The sequence below is a fragment of the Pyrus communis genome, chromosome 11 (assembly GCF_963583255.1).
Source record: "Pyrus communis chromosome 11, drPyrComm1.1, whole genome shotgun sequence".
Lineage (NCBI taxonomy): Eukaryota > Viridiplantae > Streptophyta > Magnoliopsida > Rosales > Rosaceae > Pyrus > Pyrus communis.
In genome coordinates, this window is record NC_084813.1 from 20,521,279 (window position 1) to 20,540,373 (window position 19,095).

General features: G+C 36.2%; 2 protein-coding genes across 2 annotated transcripts; one reads left to right on the plus strand and one right to left on the minus strand.

Annotated features, from left to right (window-relative positions):
• Positions 1-3,208: 3,208 nt before the first annotated feature.
• On the plus strand, positions 3,209-9,005 carry LOC137707859 (protein DETOXIFICATION 40-like). The gene is made up of 7 exons (XM_068446788.1): positions 3,209-3,723; positions 4,191-4,822; positions 7,441-7,497; positions 7,832-8,070; positions 8,156-8,274; positions 8,498-8,584; positions 8,815-9,005. Exons 1-7 carry the CDS (start codon positions 3,382-3,384, stop codon positions 8,869-8,871), a joined length of 1,533 nt encoding a protein of 510 aa, XP_068302889.1. The 5' UTR covers positions 3,209-3,381; the 3' UTR covers positions 8,872-9,005.
• Positions 9,006-14,860: 5,855 nt separating this feature from the next.
• On the minus strand, positions 14,861-17,550 carry LOC137708016 (large ribosomal subunit protein uL6c-like). Its single transcript, XM_068446977.1, has 3 exons — positions 17,436-17,550; positions 16,172-16,474; positions 14,861-15,372 (listed from the first exon to the last, which is right to left on the minus strand). Exons 1-3 carry the CDS (start codon positions 17,471-17,473, stop codon positions 15,036-15,038), a joined length of 678 nt encoding a protein of 225 aa, XP_068303078.1. The 5' UTR covers positions 17,474-17,550; the 3' UTR covers positions 14,861-15,035.
• Positions 17,551-19,095: the final 1,545 nt, after the last annotated feature.

Sequence of the window (19,095 nt, forward strand, 5' to 3'; positions counted from 1 at the left end):
AGCTGAGTTTACAAGAAAAATGGAGTACTTGGTAGAGAGAATATCAAAGAGAGAGAGAGAGAGAGAGAGAGAGAGAGGTGGGAGGGGTTATATAAAAGTGTTGTATAAAGATATAGAGAGGAGGGTGGAGAAAGCACATGAGGTTTGCGTTTGTTGCGCCGAATATTTGAAAGAAAAAGTGGGATTAACTTTTAATTACTGTTCGAGACCAACACTACACTTCCTCACATAAAATCATTAAGCAATTCTCAATTTCTCATATAGAATTGTATGTAGTGTTTGTTTTATATTAAGGTAACCTTTTGTTGAGTTTTCTTTTACCTTTAGTATTGGTCAACCAACCTCCAGCCAAAAGTATCTGCATGGATGTAATGATTAAGATTTCTTCAAATAAGTCCAATACGTATGTATTATATGTTGAGCTTAAACTTACTTAGATTAATACTAATTCTAGTTTAATCAAGTCCGTCCCCCTACTAGTACTGCTAAACATATACAAGGTATAGCCATTGTAGATGACACCAGGTGATGCTTATTTAAATTTGTTGCCGATGGTATGTTTTGTTTCCACACATATTTGCTGGATTCTATGCAATATACATATTTCCAAAAGAGGTATCGATCACAATTAAGTATGCAAGAAAGTTGGTATAATCCAGCTTGGATCATTGCTGTTCTATAGTCCTAATCCTATTATCTAGCTAGCTACTTAATTTGATGACGATGAGATGATCCGATAAATAATCAATCGTACAAATCAATGGTACTCAGTTCGTGCACGTAAGACATACATATTTCGTCATGATCCAATTCAGAAAGTGATCTACCCCATTATACAAGAAGGATTTACCATGGTAGTGCCACATAGTACACTTATACGGTGGCGTCTCATGTCAATAATTTAACGACACGTATATATACTTTTAATATGACGTTGTGTTATTGAAATAAGAATTATGAAAGCCATATATCTGTATCATGTAAGTTGTTCCTTAATTATACATGCAAGTTTGATAAGCATTAATAATATGTTACATCCTGATGACGTGCAGAAAACAGACTTGATGGATTTTGCTTGGACAGATCATACTCTTAAAACAACTAGTAAAACATGAAGTCAAAGCCAATAAATGAATTCACAACATATACTGAGTAAACAACGTAAACATTTGTCTAACAATATAAATTTGGTAAAAAAATATTATTTAGCTTGTGTTGTGTGGTATTTAAACTAGTATATATGTTGAGTTTTCATGCATAGAATTTATAGATAGAATCAACGGTTGGTATGAATTTTCAATCTAACAACATAAATATTTATGTAGCTAGTGTCTAGTAGTGATAAGAAAACATTTTCCAATTATCAGCAAGTAAATTACAAGTCAAGGCTAGCAATTAGTAACATATACGTGTGTCTGCAAACTAATCTGTCTGACAATGGACACCTATATCACGAAATAGGTAGTTAGGGGTGGTCCGGTCGGGTGGGGTTCACTGCTTGTGATGGAGATGCTCTGCGGATTTCAGGGTCGTTGAAATTATAATTATATATATTTATACATATGAGATACACACACACACACACACACACACATATATATATATATATATATATACATATACATATACATATATATATGAGAGGGTTTTACGCGTTAAAAGTAGAGTGGCTGTAAGCATCTCTCACATGGGATCAGGGTTTTATGTTCATAGTTTTATTGATTTCTATACCAAATATTGGAGCTTGTTCCATGTATCATGTGTGGATGGATTATATATGGCCAATATTATTGTCCTTTTGGTTTTTGTGAGGTGCGTGGTAGCAAAGGTACCTGAACTTTACTTTATATTTAGTTTTTGTCTCTGAACTCTCATATTAGGTTTTTTCATCCTTTAACTTAACTCTGTGTTGCTCGAGTGGTCCTTCAATCAAATATATCTTCTTTTCCGTCAAATTTAACGTATAGTGGTATTTCCAGGTCTGAGTTGTAGGCCTTGCTTTCCTCCTTGGTGGTTCTGAAGATTCTTACATAAAGTTTGACTGCAAATACCAGAGATTCTCTGCTTCTTTTACAATTATATAACAGTAGCTTTTACCCACCTCCATTGCGCATGTGATCTGATGTGAACTTGACATCCACGAGTTAAAGACATGGACAATTCCGGATATAAGAAAGAAACTTACATGAAACAGAATCATCGTCACTCTACAATATTGCATTTTATAAATCATTTCCAATGATCTAGGCACGTTTTGTTTTGGTCAGCAAGTATTTTACTTTCTACATCCCCAAATTATTGGTGATTAGGAAGAGACTTGCCAAAAAAGGAAGAAGAAAGGAACATTTCCTCTTTGGCTTTTTGTGTGTAGTTATACGTTATGGAAGACCCTAGGTAGATGGAAATGCAAAAGAGCAACTTTGTTCATTGCTTTCACACTTTAGAAAGTCCAAATTGAGAGACATTAAAATACAAATACAGAAAACACAATATGAAGTATGAACACCTACTATACCATGTTGAACTTGGTTTCCAACACATGGGCATATGAATTGAATGTTGTTAACAAGATACAATTTTATATTAACGGTCGAACTTTTAGCCCATACTCATTAAGGAGAGAATTCGACCCTGACTCATTAGTCTAACTCATATTTGCTTAACCGCTGAATATTAAAAATACAAATTTGTACTAAGCTTTTAAATAATAAAGGTCGAACGTTTATCCCATAGTGATTAAAGAGAGAAGGTTCAAATCTAATCAACTAGTCGAACTCATATTTGTTTGGACGTTGGATAGTAAGCTTTCAAACTTTAGAAATAGAAGTAAAGTTTATCAAATATATAAACAATCCAATATGTGCACATTCGGAATATAACTTTCACACATTTTTTCTTTTTCATGTCACTCATGTTTAATTTTGGTATTTAAACCGAATAAAAGAAGAAGAAGAATTAAGTAACAAAAACTAGGAAGTGATTTTGATAAATCTGAATAGAATCAAGGAACCATAAATAGTGATGTGTAGAGAAAGAAAAGGAAAACAAATACATATCACTTTCGATAAATAAACCGTTAGTGTGCCATTGCAGAACAAGAGTCCAGAAAAATCATTTATCTTTTGTTTTATTACATTATTACCACATTTAACTTTTTTGTTCGATCCCACGCCATGTGTTCCACGCCTCACATATGATTTGAATGTCTTTGGCTCACAAATCAAAACCTGCAACTTCCACCACGTTGGCTCCCTTTTCCAGACCTCACCCATCTCATTTGTCACGTACCCCATAACCCTCATTTATATCTCTTCCTTCCTACTTATATTTGCTTCACCACTCTTCCCACACACCCAGAAGACTCCACAAAAAACTCCATAAATGGCAAATAATGAGCTCCAGCATCCTCTGCATGAATCCTACCTTCCCCTTCCGCCCACCTCCACCCAATCCTCGAAACATTCTCACGATGAGCACGCGAGCGGTGAGCTCGAACAAGTACTATCCGACACTGACAAGCCGTTTTCTCAGCGGCTCAAACCCGCCCTATGGATCGAGTCCAAGCTCCTTGTCATCCTCGCCGCCCCCGCCATCATCGTGTACATGATCAACTATGTCATGTCCATGTCCACCCAAATTTTTTCTGGCCACCTTGGTAATCTCGAGCTCGCCGCCTCCTCCCTCGGGAACAATGGCATCCAAATGTTCGCCTATGGTCTTTTGGTATGTAACGGAATTATTAACAGAATGTCACATCATTTGGCAATCAAAATTTGATAAATAAGTTTATTGATCATAGCGTATTTGCATCTCATTTTTCAGAAAACAAAATTAGTGAATAAATTGAATAAATCACTACGTTAAATATACATAGCAGGAAGAAACAAATGTTAACATGTCTCTTTTGGTATCTGGGATCAAATAATTCACTAGATCCGAAGAAACAAATGTCAACTTTCAAGTATTATCTAAGTTGAACTGGGAAATGCTCAGGAAGAAAACTTAATTTCTGAATCTGACCATTTTTGGGGAGATTCGAAGAGATAAGTTTCCTTTCGACTAATCCATCTTCTACGTTTAATTTGAAAAGTTTAAAAGTTCGCATCAATTTCTTCATCAACATACATGTACATCTAATGAGGTGGCCTTAATTCCGTCATCTGTCTGACTTTTTTTCTTTTACTGAACAGTTAGGTATGGGAAGCGCAGTGGAAACCCTATGTGGACAAGCATATGGTGCCCAAAAGTACGAAATGCTGGGCATATACCTGCAAAGGTCATCAGTCCTCCTATTTTTCCCTGGGGTACTTCTCACCATTATTTACATCTTCTGCGAACCCATCTTACTTTTACTCGGTGAATCTCCAAGCATTGCTTCTTCAGCTGCAGTTTACGTGTACGGACTGATCCCTCAGATCTTTGCCTACGTTGTCAACTTCCCGATCCAAAAGTTCATGCAAGCGCAAAGCATAGTAGCCCCAAGTGCTTACATATCGACTGGAACCCTAGTTATTCACATTGTACTCAGCTGGGTTGCTGTGTACAAACTAGGACTGGGTTTGCTGGGTGCTTCGCTGGTGCTGAGTTTATCGTGGTGGATCACTGTGGTGGCACAGTTCGTGTACGTTGTGAAGAGTGACAGGTGTAAGCACACGTGGACAGGGTTTTCGTGGCAAGCTTTTAGCGGATTGTATAGTTTCTTCAAGTTGTCTTTGGCATCTGCTGTCATGCTTTGCCTTGAGACGTGGTACTTTCAGATTCTTGTTTTGCTTGCTGGGTTGCTGGAAAACCCTGAGCTCGCCCTTGACTCTCTCTCTATCTGGTAAGCCATTGTTAAAAGTGCTTTTACTTTTTGTCGAAAAAGTGATTTTATTGTGGCCTGAGATTCATTTCAGATCTTTATGTCTGTCAACCCGTGAATCAAAAAATTTGGATCACTTCATTTTGATTTTATACCCACCTCAAAAGCCACTTTACGAAAATTTATAAGCTTTAAATGATTCAGATCTCGATTTATAATCTCTCCATTTACAATCTCCGGACACTAGAGTTCCAAAATTGACCTCATTCCTGTCATTATTACCTGACCCCTAGGAAAGTGCTTATACTTTTTCACAGGACAATAATTGGTCTTCACGAGTATGCCTTATTATTGTGGAAAGAGATTTTTTTCAGATTTTTTTTTCTTCTAAAATCTACTGATTAAATGATTTGGGTTTTTGAAATTTGATCAAACTGTTAAAAACATATTAGTTAGTAAAATTTTTTAAAAGTTATAATAATTTTTAACTGTTATATCAAATTTCAAAAACCCAGATCACTTAATCCGTGAGTTTTTTAGAAAAAGATCCGAAAATAATCTCTTTTCTATTATTATAAGCCACTACTGACGACTGGTCGGACCTTGATATAGCTAATTATTTACACTGACCACAAGAAAAAACTAGGGACAAAGTACATTGTTTTGTTTTTTTGTTGATAATTAAACACGGCAACCAGATGGCCCAACCAAATGTCTGGATACCAATTAATATACATGCATTGATATTTTCATATAGATAATAGAAAAATAGAAGATGAGGAATGCGCACTACACATTTATTTTATTTCCTACATTTTTGTTTATTTGTGTCTATAAATTATTTTATATTTAATTTAAAAATAAAAGTAAACGGGAGATTGTAAAAAGTGTGCATAATTTTTTATTTATTTATTATTATTCTTATTTTTTAACTAGACAATCTGCCAATTATGGTGAGTGTGATTCATGAGGTCAAGACTTTAGGTCAAATGTTCTCGATGATTGTTTTGATTTAGTGTCAATCACGTGATCACACAAAAAGAAAATAATTAATTCATGTTGGTCGTGTACTGACATCGTTTTAATGCACATGAATAAAATAAATATGAATATTAGATCTTACTAATTTTTCTTTATTTTATATCAATAATTGTCATTCACTAATTTTAATTCAAAATAAATAAAGGCTAAACGACACTAAATCAAAATAATCATCGAGAACATGTGACCTAAAGTCTTGACCTCATGAATCACACTCACCATAATTGGTAGATTGTTTAAAATAAAGAAAAATTAGTAAGATCTAATATTCATATTTATTTCATTCATGTGCATTAAAGCGGTGTCAGTACACGACCAACATGAATTAATTATTTTCTTTTTGTGTGATCACTTGATTGATTGATGATTGTAAATTCATTACGAGACTTATTTAGATTGATACGTCTGTGACTGGTTACACATCTATATATGAGTGGTCCTAGTAGTATCGTATCGTTTTGTCTATCTATATTGGAATTAGGATTAGATGGGGGTGCTTATGCTTAAGTTTTGACATGTAGCCTTACATTTTGGATTGAATTTGCACATATGTGGGTAGAAAGACCTAGCTTACATTTTGGATTGAATTTGCATACCTTTTGGACAATAGTAATCGCTGGCTAGATAGAAGATGTGAACGAATTGGCTAGGAACTTATTTTGGGGTCTCAAAGTCCAATTTCGTACCCACACGTGGCACTTGTTATTATATGATAAATATTCTTGTCCCTTATGCATATCACCCAAATTGTGTTTTGTCTCTTTCCTAATAAGTTCTTTTTGGCAAAATTCACGGTGCACAAAAATGGGAAGTTGTCAGCCAAGCACATATATATGTAGGGTCTAAATCATACTTGCTATACGGAATGGATATAGTACGTGATATGTGTCTAACCATCAATCTCGCCATCACATAAGGGCGGTGTATACAACCCGATTTCATGTCTTTATTCATTGTTTTTTCATGTCTTTTACTTTTAGCCAATCCTTTGGACCATTAGCTCTAAAATGTGTCTAACCATCAATAACGCCATCACGCCATCACATAAAGGATACAGTCCGATTTCACGAGTCATGAAATAATTGAGACTAGGTTGAATTCGTTTCATTTGTATACATGGCTTTGTTTGATGGGTGAATATTTACATGTAAATATAGTAGAGTAAGAAATTAGAAGACTTGGGAATGGCGTGCATGGCCATGACGTATGAGACTGGGTTGAATCCAATCACCTAGAGTCATTTGTATACCTGGTCCGATTAATTTGGTGGTGGCTCATGACACGACTGAGATTGTTAAATCCAGTTCCATAGGGGCTAGAGTCATATACCTTGGAGAGGGGATTTATTTTCTCTAATATGTGGGACATTTTATTTAATGTTCCACTCCCTCTTCTATTAAGAGCATCAAGCGTGGGACAACAAAACAATAATTCCTTACAATTGCAGTCGTAATGTCACGCTTTCTCCGAGCTACCGCATCGAAGGTGGTTAATAATTGATGTGCTAGTTTATCAGAACCAAACACCAACTCTCAGTAGATACCTAATTTTGTGTGCCTTTAATTAAGTTTGACACAGGGTTTTTTTATCAATTGCAGCATGACAATCAATGGATGGGTCTTCATGATCTCAGTTGGGTTAAATGCAGCGGCAAGGTCAGGATCATTCCCATGCATATTCCATACATGTCCCTTCTGAAAGGGATCCCGTTTCACAGTAGCTGGAGCAGAACTCGTATTGATAACCAAATTGAAATTATATCAACAACTGTACAATCAATTATCAGAAGTACCAGTACTGTGAACGATATTGATAACCAATACAGTTAGGATATGATTGTCGATATAAATTCCAGTCCAACTGTGGTGGATTTAAACTCCCCTTGCGAAGGGTCCTGTACATATATGGATAGGTCACATAACTTTTTTACGTAGAGAACATAGAATTATTAAAACTTACTTTTTGCTTTTCATGATTTACTGCAAGCAGTGTGAGAGTGAGTAATGAGCTTGGAGCTGGACATCCAAAGTCTACAGCATTTTCAGTTGTGGTGGTGACTACAGTCTCTTTCATTATCTCAATCTTCGCAGCCATAGTTGTTCTTTTACTGCGTCATAAGTTGAGCTACGCCTTCACCGAAGGTGAAGCCGTGGCTGCTGCTGTATCTGATCTCTGCCCACTTCTCGCCCTCACCCTCCTCCTTAATGGAGTCCAGCCAGTCTTGTCCGGTAAATATAAATTGGAGCATCAATCTATGAACTTTACACTTACTAAATGAAATATATGCTAATGAATGTCACTGCTTGAATTCAGGTGTTGCTGTTGGGTGTGGATGGCAGGCTTTTGTTGCGTATGTGAATGTAGGATGTTATTACGTGGTTGGAGTACCTTTTGGTGCGCTTCTAGGGTTTTACTTCAAGCTCGGCGCTAAGGTAAAAAAAAAAAAAAAAAAAAAAAAAAAAAAAAACTAACATCAAACTGAAAAATCTCGGACGGGATTGTATATTTTCATGTTCTTGTCACTAAGCTAATCTAATCGCATGATGCAGGTGTTTATTTACATTAATTGTCGTACTATGTTATACCCTATAATGTGATCGTAAATGTATGATACAAATGATGATGACGGTAACAATTACATGTGATAATTTTTAGGGAATATGGTTAGGAATGGTGGGGGGCACATTGATGCAAACACTCATCCTAATGTGGGTCACCATTCGGACTGATTGGAACAAAGAGGTATCAAATTTGAATACAAGTCTTCTTCTTTCTTTTTTTGTTTTTTTCCCCTTTTTTATTATTTTTTTATTTATAATTTTTAGGGTTTTATCTTGTATGAGTTATTAATATTACAAGTGATTTTTTAAAAATTTGATATAATCGTCTTACTGATTCGACGATGTCGTGTAGAAGAGGCGTCGCTTAATAGATAAAAGTTATAAATTTGATTTTTTTTAATTGAATTGCAGGTGGAAGAGGCAAAGAAAAGGTTGAATAAGTGGGATGTAGACGAGCCTCTGAAGTAGTGAGAAAACATTTATGAAGGAAGGAGCATTCATCTTGAGGTCGATTATGATTTGATTAATGATACATAAAAACATGTATTGCATAACAATTTAATCATTATTATTAAGGAAAACTAATGAAAAGGACTTGAAAACTTTGAGTTTTAATGATACGAACAAAATAAAGGGTAAAGTGAATAGTACCAGGATTGATTTTTTAGTGTAAAAATGTGGTTTTTCGTTAAAGTGAACAATATCGTAGGCTTTTTGTTAAAAGTCCCTTATTATTATCTTCCATAATTTTACCATTCACGGTTACTTAATTTAAGAAAATGCTAGAGAGACCAAAATTTTAAACCAAAAGTTACAAACTAAATGATGTGTCACCAATAAGAAACAAACATGTTAATCAATGCTTAATTGTTGAGATTTGGATAGTATTCCATTGATGAATACTTGGGTTTCGAAGGGAGCAAGGAGAACAGAGAAGAAATAGCTAGAGAGAGAGAATAATCACAACTGTAACGTTGCAGAATGATGCATTTCATTCATATACATGCGTCTCTTACATCAGTCATCATAACCATTCAAATACATAAGCCCCGGTGATTATGACACATGGCAGTTACAAGGCATGTGAGCCATTGAAATGAATAACTGATCTAAGACCCTACACTTGGCATATAAGCTCAAGCTATCACAACAGAAAACAGTTATACAAAAGGACAAAAGAGAAATCTAATAAGTAAATCATTTACTAACAAGAAATTAGTAAGCAATTTACTTTTCAACACCCCCTTCTAAATTGCTAACTGAGTTCACACCAAGTAGACTTCTCAGGTAGTTGAACCTATCTTTAGGAAGAGCCTTTGTGAAAATATCAACAATCTGTTCTTCACTCTTGCAGTAAACCAAATCGATCACACCTTCTTGAATTGCATCTTTAATGAAGTGAAACTTTATGCAGTTGTATTTGGTTCTTTGGTGAAACACAGGGTTCTTAGATATAGTTATAATAGATGTGTTATCCCAAAATAGAGGAGTTGCAGTAGTTTGCTATTCTCCAAAGTCTTCAAGCACAAATCTAAGCCAAATGGTCTGTGTGTTTGCTTCAGTTGCACTGACATACTCAACTTCTACAGGTGAAAGTGCCACACTATGCTGTTTAACCGAGGCCCATGAGAATGCCCCACTTCCAAATAAAATGCATACCCTGAGGTACTTCTCATATCCTCCTTAGATTCACTCTAGTCACTATCACAGTAACCAATCAATAGAGCAGCCTTTCCAATCACATACTTAATTCCAAAGTCAATTGTCCTTTGAATATACCTTAAGACTCTTTTAGCAGCTTTATAATGCTTCTTGGAAGGCTTATGCATGAACCATGCAAGCAAACTAGCAGAAAACATAATATCTGGCCTGGTTGTTGTCAAATATAGCAAACTCCCAACAATTTTTCTGTATAAATTCTCATCTGCAAATTCACTGTCATCCTAAATCTGACATCTCATATATGCTCATCATCTCAGACTTGAATTCATTCATCGTTTCATCACTGCTCCCTATGTATACTATGTCATCTATATAGATTGACACAATTAGAGTACCAACAGCTTCTTTGGTTCTCACATATAGAGTTGCTTCACTTGAGCTTCTGTGAAAGCCACAATGAACTAAATATGTGTCAATTTCACCATACCATGCCCTTGGTGCCTGTTTTAGGCCATAAAGAGCATTTCTTAGTCCATATACTTTGTCTTCAACCTTTTTAATCACAAAACCATCAAGTTGGTCCACATATACCTCCTCCTCAAGAACACCATTTAGAAAAGCTTATTTAACATCCAATTGCCACAGTCTCCAACCTTTATGTCCTAATGGTATCTAACCTTGCCACTGGGCAAAGGTTTCATTGAAATCAACCCTTAGTTTCTGTGTGTACCACTTTGCTACAAGTCTTGCTTTGTGTTCTAGATTCATCTTTGTTTTGTAGACCCACTTTACTCTTACAATAGGTTTGTTGCTTGGCCTGTCAACTAACTCCCAAGCAGAGGTTTTTTTTTTTTTTTTTTTTTTTTTTCATATCATCAACATTTCTTCAATCATAGCCTTTTTTCAAGCTTCATCTTTGACTGCTTCACTAAAATCTTCAGGTTCAATGATACTCATCTTCCATTGAGCATACACATCACTCAAGCTCTTCCGTCTCAATGGAGTATGATCATAAGGTTTTGAAGTTGAAACTGGAGAACCAACAGAACTAGCTTTCTGGGGTGTATGCAGATCACTAGATGTTTGAGATCTCATAGGAGATTGCATTAACTGAGTTGAATTATTTGACTCAGAATCAAGCTCAATTATGCTTATGCTTTCTTTAGCATTCCAAGGAATAGAGAACTGCACTGCCTCATTAGTTTCCCAGTCCCACATTGCTTTATGATAACTCAACCTTATGAGTTCTCAAGTTGAAAATCCTATATCCCTTTTCACAACTGCCATATCCAACAAATACTCCATTCTCACATGTTTCCTCCAATGCCTTTTCTGTGAGGGAATATGAATGTAACACAAAGAACCAAGTATCCTCAAGTGTTTGACACCTTGCTTTCTTCCACTAAAAGCTTCAAATGGAGTTATGTTGTTCAAAGCACTTGTTAGACATCGATTTTGCAAGTACACAACTGTGTTCACAGCTTCAACCCAGAACTTCAAAGGATTTTCTTTTTATACATCATAGTCCTAGCCATTTCAATCACAGTCCTGTTTTTTCTTTTTGCAATCCCGTTTTGTTGTGGAGAGTAGGCAACTGTTAACTGCTTTTCTAGTCCCAGCTTCACAAAACTTAGAAAACTCTAGGGATGTATATTCCTCACCCTTATTACATATGAGCTTCTTAATTTGGTAGCCACTCTGCAACTCAACCATGGATTTAAACCTTTTGAAAATGCAGAAAACGTATGACTTGTGTTGCAAGAAAAACACCCAACACATTCTAATGTGATCATGAATAAATGTAAGGAAGATTCAGTTGCCCCTAAGAATGGTGATCTGCATTGGACCACAAATATCCGAACGGATAAGTTCTAGAAGTTGTGATGCTCTCCAAGTCATTCCCTTGTCAAATGGTTCCATGTGACCCTCCCCTGTATCACATCTAGAGTAAATATGCTCAGAGACTTGTAGTCTAGGTAAACCCTACACCATTTCTTTGTCTTGCAGGAGCATTAAACTAATGTAGTTTAGATGTCCAAATCTTCCATGCCACATCCAATATGACTCTTCAATAGTTGCTTTATTAGCCATGTTGGGATTGACCTATTCAAGATTTAGGGGAAAAATCTGTTTCCTTCCATCGGAACACTTGCAATCAAATCTTTCATCTGTCTATCTCTATAAATATCAACCATGAAATCACCAAACACAAGCTAATATCCATGTTCTACCATATGCCCTACACTCAATAAATTCTCATATAATCCAAGTACAATCATAGTACAATCATAACCTCTTTGATATACCTAGTCATACCCTTCATTTCTATAACCAGAGTACCATTGCATGTTAACTGTACTAAATCTCCAATACCCATTTTAAGTATACACTTCACAGTCTTATCAACATAAATAAGCAATGACTCATGAAAGATCATGTGATTACTACATGCACTGTCTACATACCATATGTTCATATTTCTCCCAATAGTAGCAGAATGGCGGCCATAAAACATGGTTGCAAATTCTGATACCTGATTTGCGAAGTTTGCAAGCTTTTCGGCCTTGTTTGGTTGATCATAGTCATTTAATAAGATGACCAAATCGATTGCATCCATAGCACCTTGGCTTCCCTTTAAACCAGCACTCACCATAGTGTAGCTTGTCACAGTGTTTGCATTTCCTTTTAGACATATCAAATTTTCCTTATTGATCATATTTGACACCTTGATTTGCAGCATTTTGGGGTCTTGGATCCCATTTCTTGCCCTTTGATTTCCAATTCTTCTTTGGTTTAAAGTTACCAAAAGAAGAACTAGACTGAGCTTCCTTTGGATTCACACTCATACTAACGAATGCTGTCACATCCCGGCCCGACCCCACACCACATCCCGAGCTCGACTCCACCGTAGCACGATATTGTCCATTTTGGGCCCCGACCACGCCCTCACAGTTTTGTTTCTGAGAACTCATATGAGAACTTCCCAGTGGATCATCCATCATGGGATTGCTCTTGTGCGCTACTCGCTTAACTTCGGAGTTCCGATGGAACCCGAAGCCAGTGAGCTCCCAAAAGGCCTCGTGCTAGGTAGAGATGAGAATATACATATAAGGCTTACATGATCTACTCCCCTAGGCAATGTGGGATGTAACAAATGCTTTCTCAGTAGAACCTTCAATACTTAAAGCAGTAATAACTTTTTGCACTTCAATGGTTTCAATATCCTTAGTTTGTTCAATCACCTAACAAACAAGATCAAATTCTTTAGTCAGGCTTATGAGCAATTTCTGAACCAATCGCTCATTGGGTAGATCTTCACCGAAGCCTTTCATTTGATTCACCAACTCGAGAAGACAAGTGAGATACACAGACAAGGTTTCATCATCCTTCATCCTTATGTACTCGAAATCACTGTATAGACCCTGTAATTTGATGAATCTCACTTGTTTATCGCTATGAAATTCTTGGTGCAGAATATCCCAATCACCATTTGAGGTCTTTTCATTTGAGATTCTAGGAAAAATATCATCTGAAACAGCTTCTTGAATGATACCTAGTGCTTTAGCATCACCTAGTGCTTTAGCATCTTTCATTAGCTCATCACTTAGAGAAGTTTTCTTTGAATCCGATGAGCCTTCATCTTCAACCTTCTTACCCTTCGATTCTGAGATTTCAAGTCCATTTTCAACTAAATCCCAGATTCCATAAGATTTGAAAATGGTACTCATTTGGATCTTCCAAAATTCATAGATGTCACCATTGAATATTGGAGCCTGGAGGATCACCACCGCTCGACCCAGCAAATTGAGAATTGAATTGATGAACCAAGCTAAAAATTTCACGTTGGATTTTTAAGCACATCACTCACAGACTCGACTCCCCGATTCCAAATAGAACCTAGGCTCGCGATACCATGTTGAGATTTGGATAGTATTCCATTGATGAATACTTGGATTTCGAATGAAGCAATAAGAACAGAGAAGAAATAGCTAGAGAGAGAAAGAGAATAATCACAACTGAAACATTCTAACCCTTGTAGAATGATGCATTTCATTCATATACATGCTTCTCTTACATCAGTCATCATAACAATTCAAATACATAAGCCCCTGTGATTATGACACATGGCAGTTGCAAGGCATGTGAGCCATTGAAATGAATAATTGATCTAAGACCCTACACTTGGCATATGAGCTCAAGCTATCACAATAGAAAACAGTTATACAAAAGGACAAAAGAGAAATCTAATAAGTAAATCATTCACTAACAAGAAATTAGTAAGCAATTTACTTTTCAACAAATTAATAATCCAATCATCTACAACCACATCATTTGATTTGTAAATTTGGTTCAAAAATTGGTCTCTCTAACACTACCCCTTAATTTATAGTAGCTTTCCATTAAGACATGACAAAATCATGCACAACCTCATGCAATGACATGAACACACAACATAGATTCAATGTTTGGGTTGAGCATTAACAGGTAGACCAGTTAAAAAGGGCTTTGTTTGGGATAAGAAACAATATCATTGTATTTTGTTTTATTTTCTAAGCTATCAACTATATAATTTGGTAAGTTTGTTCTAAAATTTTATCATGTAATATGGTCACGTAATTAACTTATTTGGTACAATGCATATTATCTAGATTTTTAATTAAAATAAATAAATTATTATTATATTTATAATTATTAACGGGTGAAAAGGTTTGTGTCGATCTGTTAAGAAATCGGGTTATGTCCAACATGACCTGTTTGCGAGGTCCAACTTTCCAGCATCCACCTGAATTTGAAATTACAGAAACTACTATACTGGCATAGATCAAGCTTACAGGTACTGGGGAAAAAAATGAAACAACATCAACTAGCGATGAATTGCTCACGGTAATGTCAGTTCATTCGATAATTCTGACACATTTGACAAGCACGAATGTGAAGATACAAAAAAAAATGAAACAATCTAAAGGCTATTACTTCTTCTTCCCTGCTTTTCCTTCCTTCCTTCTTATGATTTCATCAGCATATTTCACACCCTTACCTTTGTATGGTTCCGGAGGTCTCCATTTCCTGATCGAAGCAGCAAACTGACCGATAGCACTCTTGTCATATCCGCTAACAACGATTCTGGTGTTTTCTTCAACCTTCACTTGTATGCCATCAGGAATATCCATCCTAACTGGATGGGAGAACCCAAGACTTAGTACCAAGATCTTTCCTTCTAAAGTAGCTCGATAACCGACACCTACCAGTTGCAGCCTCTTCTCAAATCCTTTTGACACTCCTACCACCATGTTGTCCGTAAGTGTCCTAAGCAAATTATTCAAACAAGCACATAAGGGATAGTAGAAGGAGACTAAAAAACTTTTTGTAAATCTCATTTAAGTAAATTATTCGAAGAGGCATGTAAAGGGTCAGGAGGACGAGAGTCCCTGATTTTTCGTAAATCTAAAGCCCGACTTGCATGTGCCCTGCTTACTTGGCCAAGCACCAAAATTTAGATTGTACATATAAGCTTTTGAAACATCAAATAACTGGTATCGAATTGAATGCAACAACCATACTTATAAGAAACTGTTACACAAAGTGAACTAGTGCATGTGGATATGTATCTATGTGATTTATTGACCTAACCACACTCTTAACAACCCATATCAGTACTAATTTGTTCCAAAACTTACATTGTCTGTGTATCTGGTCCTGTCTTTCCTAATAGAAGTTGAAATCTCTAGTTCATATATGCATATAAGACACATGTCGATCCACAGAGAGAGAGAGAGAGAGTAACAAACAGGTTTATTGATCAAACTAATGCCTGCTTTAGATGTAAACTCAACCATCAATGTCACTACCGAGTATAAAAAAGTGAAAATTTCATGCTCAAACAAGCTATGGTATGGAAAAGCAGACATTCAATCACAACAGAGTATAATAACGATCACAAACACTTTAAATACCAATGTTGTTACAGCTTTTCCTTCATAAGAAACAACATGATACTTGGACTCCAAGAGATCACCAGAAAACCATAATTGAAGGAACAAACCATGAGGATGAGAAGACTGATTTTTTACTCAAAATAGATGGCTGAAGGATGAAAGAAATGTACCTGAAAAGCCCGTGCATTTGATTTGCCCTTCTAGTCTCTACTGCCTTTCTGACCCTTAGAGTCCCAGAATCCTCCTTCTGAACCAGCACTTCTCGCGGGTAAGTTAGTGAAAGCTGCCCCAATGGTCCCTTTACTGCCAAAGCCTGACCTTCCAATGTGATTGTCACATTGGATGGCACTTCAATTGGCTGCTTTCCAATTCGTGATTCCTTGCACTCTATCGTCTTCTTCAAAAACCCAACATGAGGTACACTACAAACAGCAAATCCCTTTCTCTCGCCCAAGAAAGCCGACCACAAATTGCTGAAAAATGGCAGAAAACGCAGTTCACCAAATCAGAAATAAACCACCCTAATTCATGAATTTACCATTACGAACTCATGTAAAAAAAGTCCAGTACTAGCTAGTCAATGTAATGGAAACTGCAAAAAGTAATTTCTTATGTTCCATTGGGTTTCTGAAATTCATGAAAGTTTCGACCTTTTCCAAACACTGGGGAACAAAGGAACGGAAACTTCAAAACATAAGAACACAAACTAATCATTAGTTTCTTAAGTTCCACTGTGTTTCAGAAAAATTCACGAATACAGTTCAAGTTTGGACATTTTCCAAAATTTGAAACCTGAGAACAATGTAAAGGAAACTTCAAAAACATAACAACGCAGTCTAACATTAATTTCTTATGTTCAATTGGGTGTCTGAAAAACTCATGAATCCTGTTCAAGTTCAGACCTTTCCCCAAATTTGAGACCTGAGATACCACCATTGGCCTCAGCTGAGGCAAATGCACTAAAATATGGAGCCTTGAGCATTAAAACTGCATAAAAATTCTATTCACTCCCCACAATGGTATTCTCTGCTTCTCTTGCTCCATGTTTGCATTGGATTTGTTAATTGCATTTAATTTTCCTACCTTTCGACGTGTGGGTATGGTGGGGGAGTGGCTCGCCATGAAATCGAAACGGCAGCGTTTGAAATGTGAAATTAAGGTAAGGTTACAGGCTATCGTCTTCTACCTCCAGATTAAATTCTACATGCTTAAAACAGTTTTCTATTTAATAGAATAAATTAACTGGAAATAATCAAATCCTGAAATGCCCACAACCCATAATTTAATCTTCTTGAAAAATGCTTCAAATTGTCAGAAAGATTCAAACTTTACAAATCATTACCAGTAATTTTGACCCCATAAGGAAGGAACAGAAAGCAAATGCTTGAATTAGTGAGCAGAACAGTAAAAAGTAAAACTAAATTGTGAAGTTACCTGGTTTGGAAAGGTGAGGAAGTGAATGAGGAAGCCATTTTTTTCAAGAGCTTGAGAGCATCAGCTGCTAAGCTTTTTGTCCTCTGCTTCTCTGGACGATGAAGAGAGACGAATGGACTTTTGTTATCCAGTTCCCACCCGCTTGCTACAATGACAAAACTACCCTTTCAACTTGGGTTCTCCCAAGCCCAACTCGTAAGGTCCATGTCAGAGCCCAAAATATTAAAACTTTTTCAAATACACGGCCTTTCAGAGCAACTCCAGAGTTGGAGCCTTCCCCCCTGGCAATACACTATTCAATCCACCTAATGAACAGTAATTGCCCTTAATGAACAGTAAATAGCCCTGGCAATAGATTTTGCATCTCCACCGTTACACTTCTATAGCCCTGGCAATAGGCAATAAAATATTAGTATTTTTTTTATTTATAAAATTAATACAAAATAATTTTAAATGTAATATCGGATAAGATTTTTAATCGTTCTCGTTGCGCCACGTGTCATTATCCTAAGTATTATTAAATAATACAAAATAATACAATTATCGTTGCACCAGTGGTCATTTTGTTGAAAAAAAAAGGATTCAAACTTTGAGACAAAGAAAGGAATGTGATTGAAAGTAGTTGAGAAAATATGAAATTGTTGTGAAGGTAGATGATAATGAGAAGGTATTTATAGAAAAGTAAAAACAATTTTTTTTTACAATTTTTTTCAGATTTTTCAGATATTTTTTTGAATTTTTTACAATTTTTTTAAAATTTTTATTCAATTAATTAATCTCTGCTGTTGGATATAAAAAAATTTGAATTTCAACGCTCCAGATTGTGCCATATGTCACAACGGTAACTTTTCAGATTTTTTAAACTATTTTTTCATTTATTTTTTAATTTATAAAGCATTTTAATATCCACCGTTGATCTCAGATCGAACGGTGGATATTAAATCTGACACTTTTTTTTTTTTTTACCGTTGAGATCTAACGGTCCACATTAAGTGACCGTTAGGATCTAACGTACCGTGGGAAGCCACGTGGCTTCCCAACGGTAACTGACAAAACCCTTTTTTTTTTCTGATTATTGTGTCGGGACGCGCCCCCACGCGCGGGTGGGGTGCACGCGCCTGACACAAAAAAAATCAAATAATACGCTGACGCCACCCTGGCGTCAGCATGGTGTCATCCTCACCTCGGGCTCAAGGCCTGGCAATCCCTCATGGCCCTGGCCCTCGGGCCTCCCCCATCCCCCGGCCTGCCTCACGCTGGAGGCCATCCACCGGCCCTCGGGCCTTTGTTCTGGAGACTGTCCCCCGAGCAATTTGCTACGGTGGGAATGCTCTCAAGCGAAGGGATCCTCATTTTATTTTAAAATTTTGATTAATTGTGGGATCCATTCCATATCAAATTTAACGATCCGAACAGTCTATTTTGTAAATCTCGATTCATTAGATCATCCTTACCAAACTTTAATGGTGAAATTTCGATGTTTTCTTATAACAAAGTCTTCGTCAATTTCTTTGAACACAATTAGATACCTATAATATTTTTGATTTGGTAAATATTTTATAAAGATGATCTATAAGGTCTAATTTAAAAAATAAACAATTTAGGTCATTAAAGTTCGTTGATGCGTGAATCCTCTAGCAACTAAATTCTATTTAAAAAA

Excerpts from the sequence above, each read along its gene's own strand:
- LOC137707859 (XM_068446788.1), top strand. The coding sequence starts at position 3,382 with ATGGCAAATAATGAGCTCCAGCATCCTCTGCATGAATCCTACCTTCCC. Across the intron at positions 4,823-7,440 it reads CTTGACTCTCTCTCTATCTG|CATGACAATCAATGGATGGG; the intron begins GTAAGCCATTGT and ends TATCAATTGCAG. Across the intron at positions 7,498-7,831 it reads GGGTTAAATGCAGCGGCAAG|TGTGAGAGTGAGTAATGAGC; the intron begins GTCAGGATCATT and ends TACTGCAAGCAG.
- LOC137708016 (XM_068446977.1), bottom strand. The coding sequence starts at position 17,473 with ATGGCTTCCTCATTCACTTCCTCACCTTTCCAAACCAG. Across the intron at positions 16,475-17,435 it reads TCCTCACCTTTCCAAACCAG|CAATTTGTGGTCGGCTTTCT; the intron begins GTAACTTCACAA and ends GCCATTTTTCAG. Across the intron at positions 15,373-16,171 it reads CAAATGCACGGGCTTTTCAG|GACACTTACGGACAACATGG; the intron begins GTACATTTCTTT and ends TAATTTGCTTAG.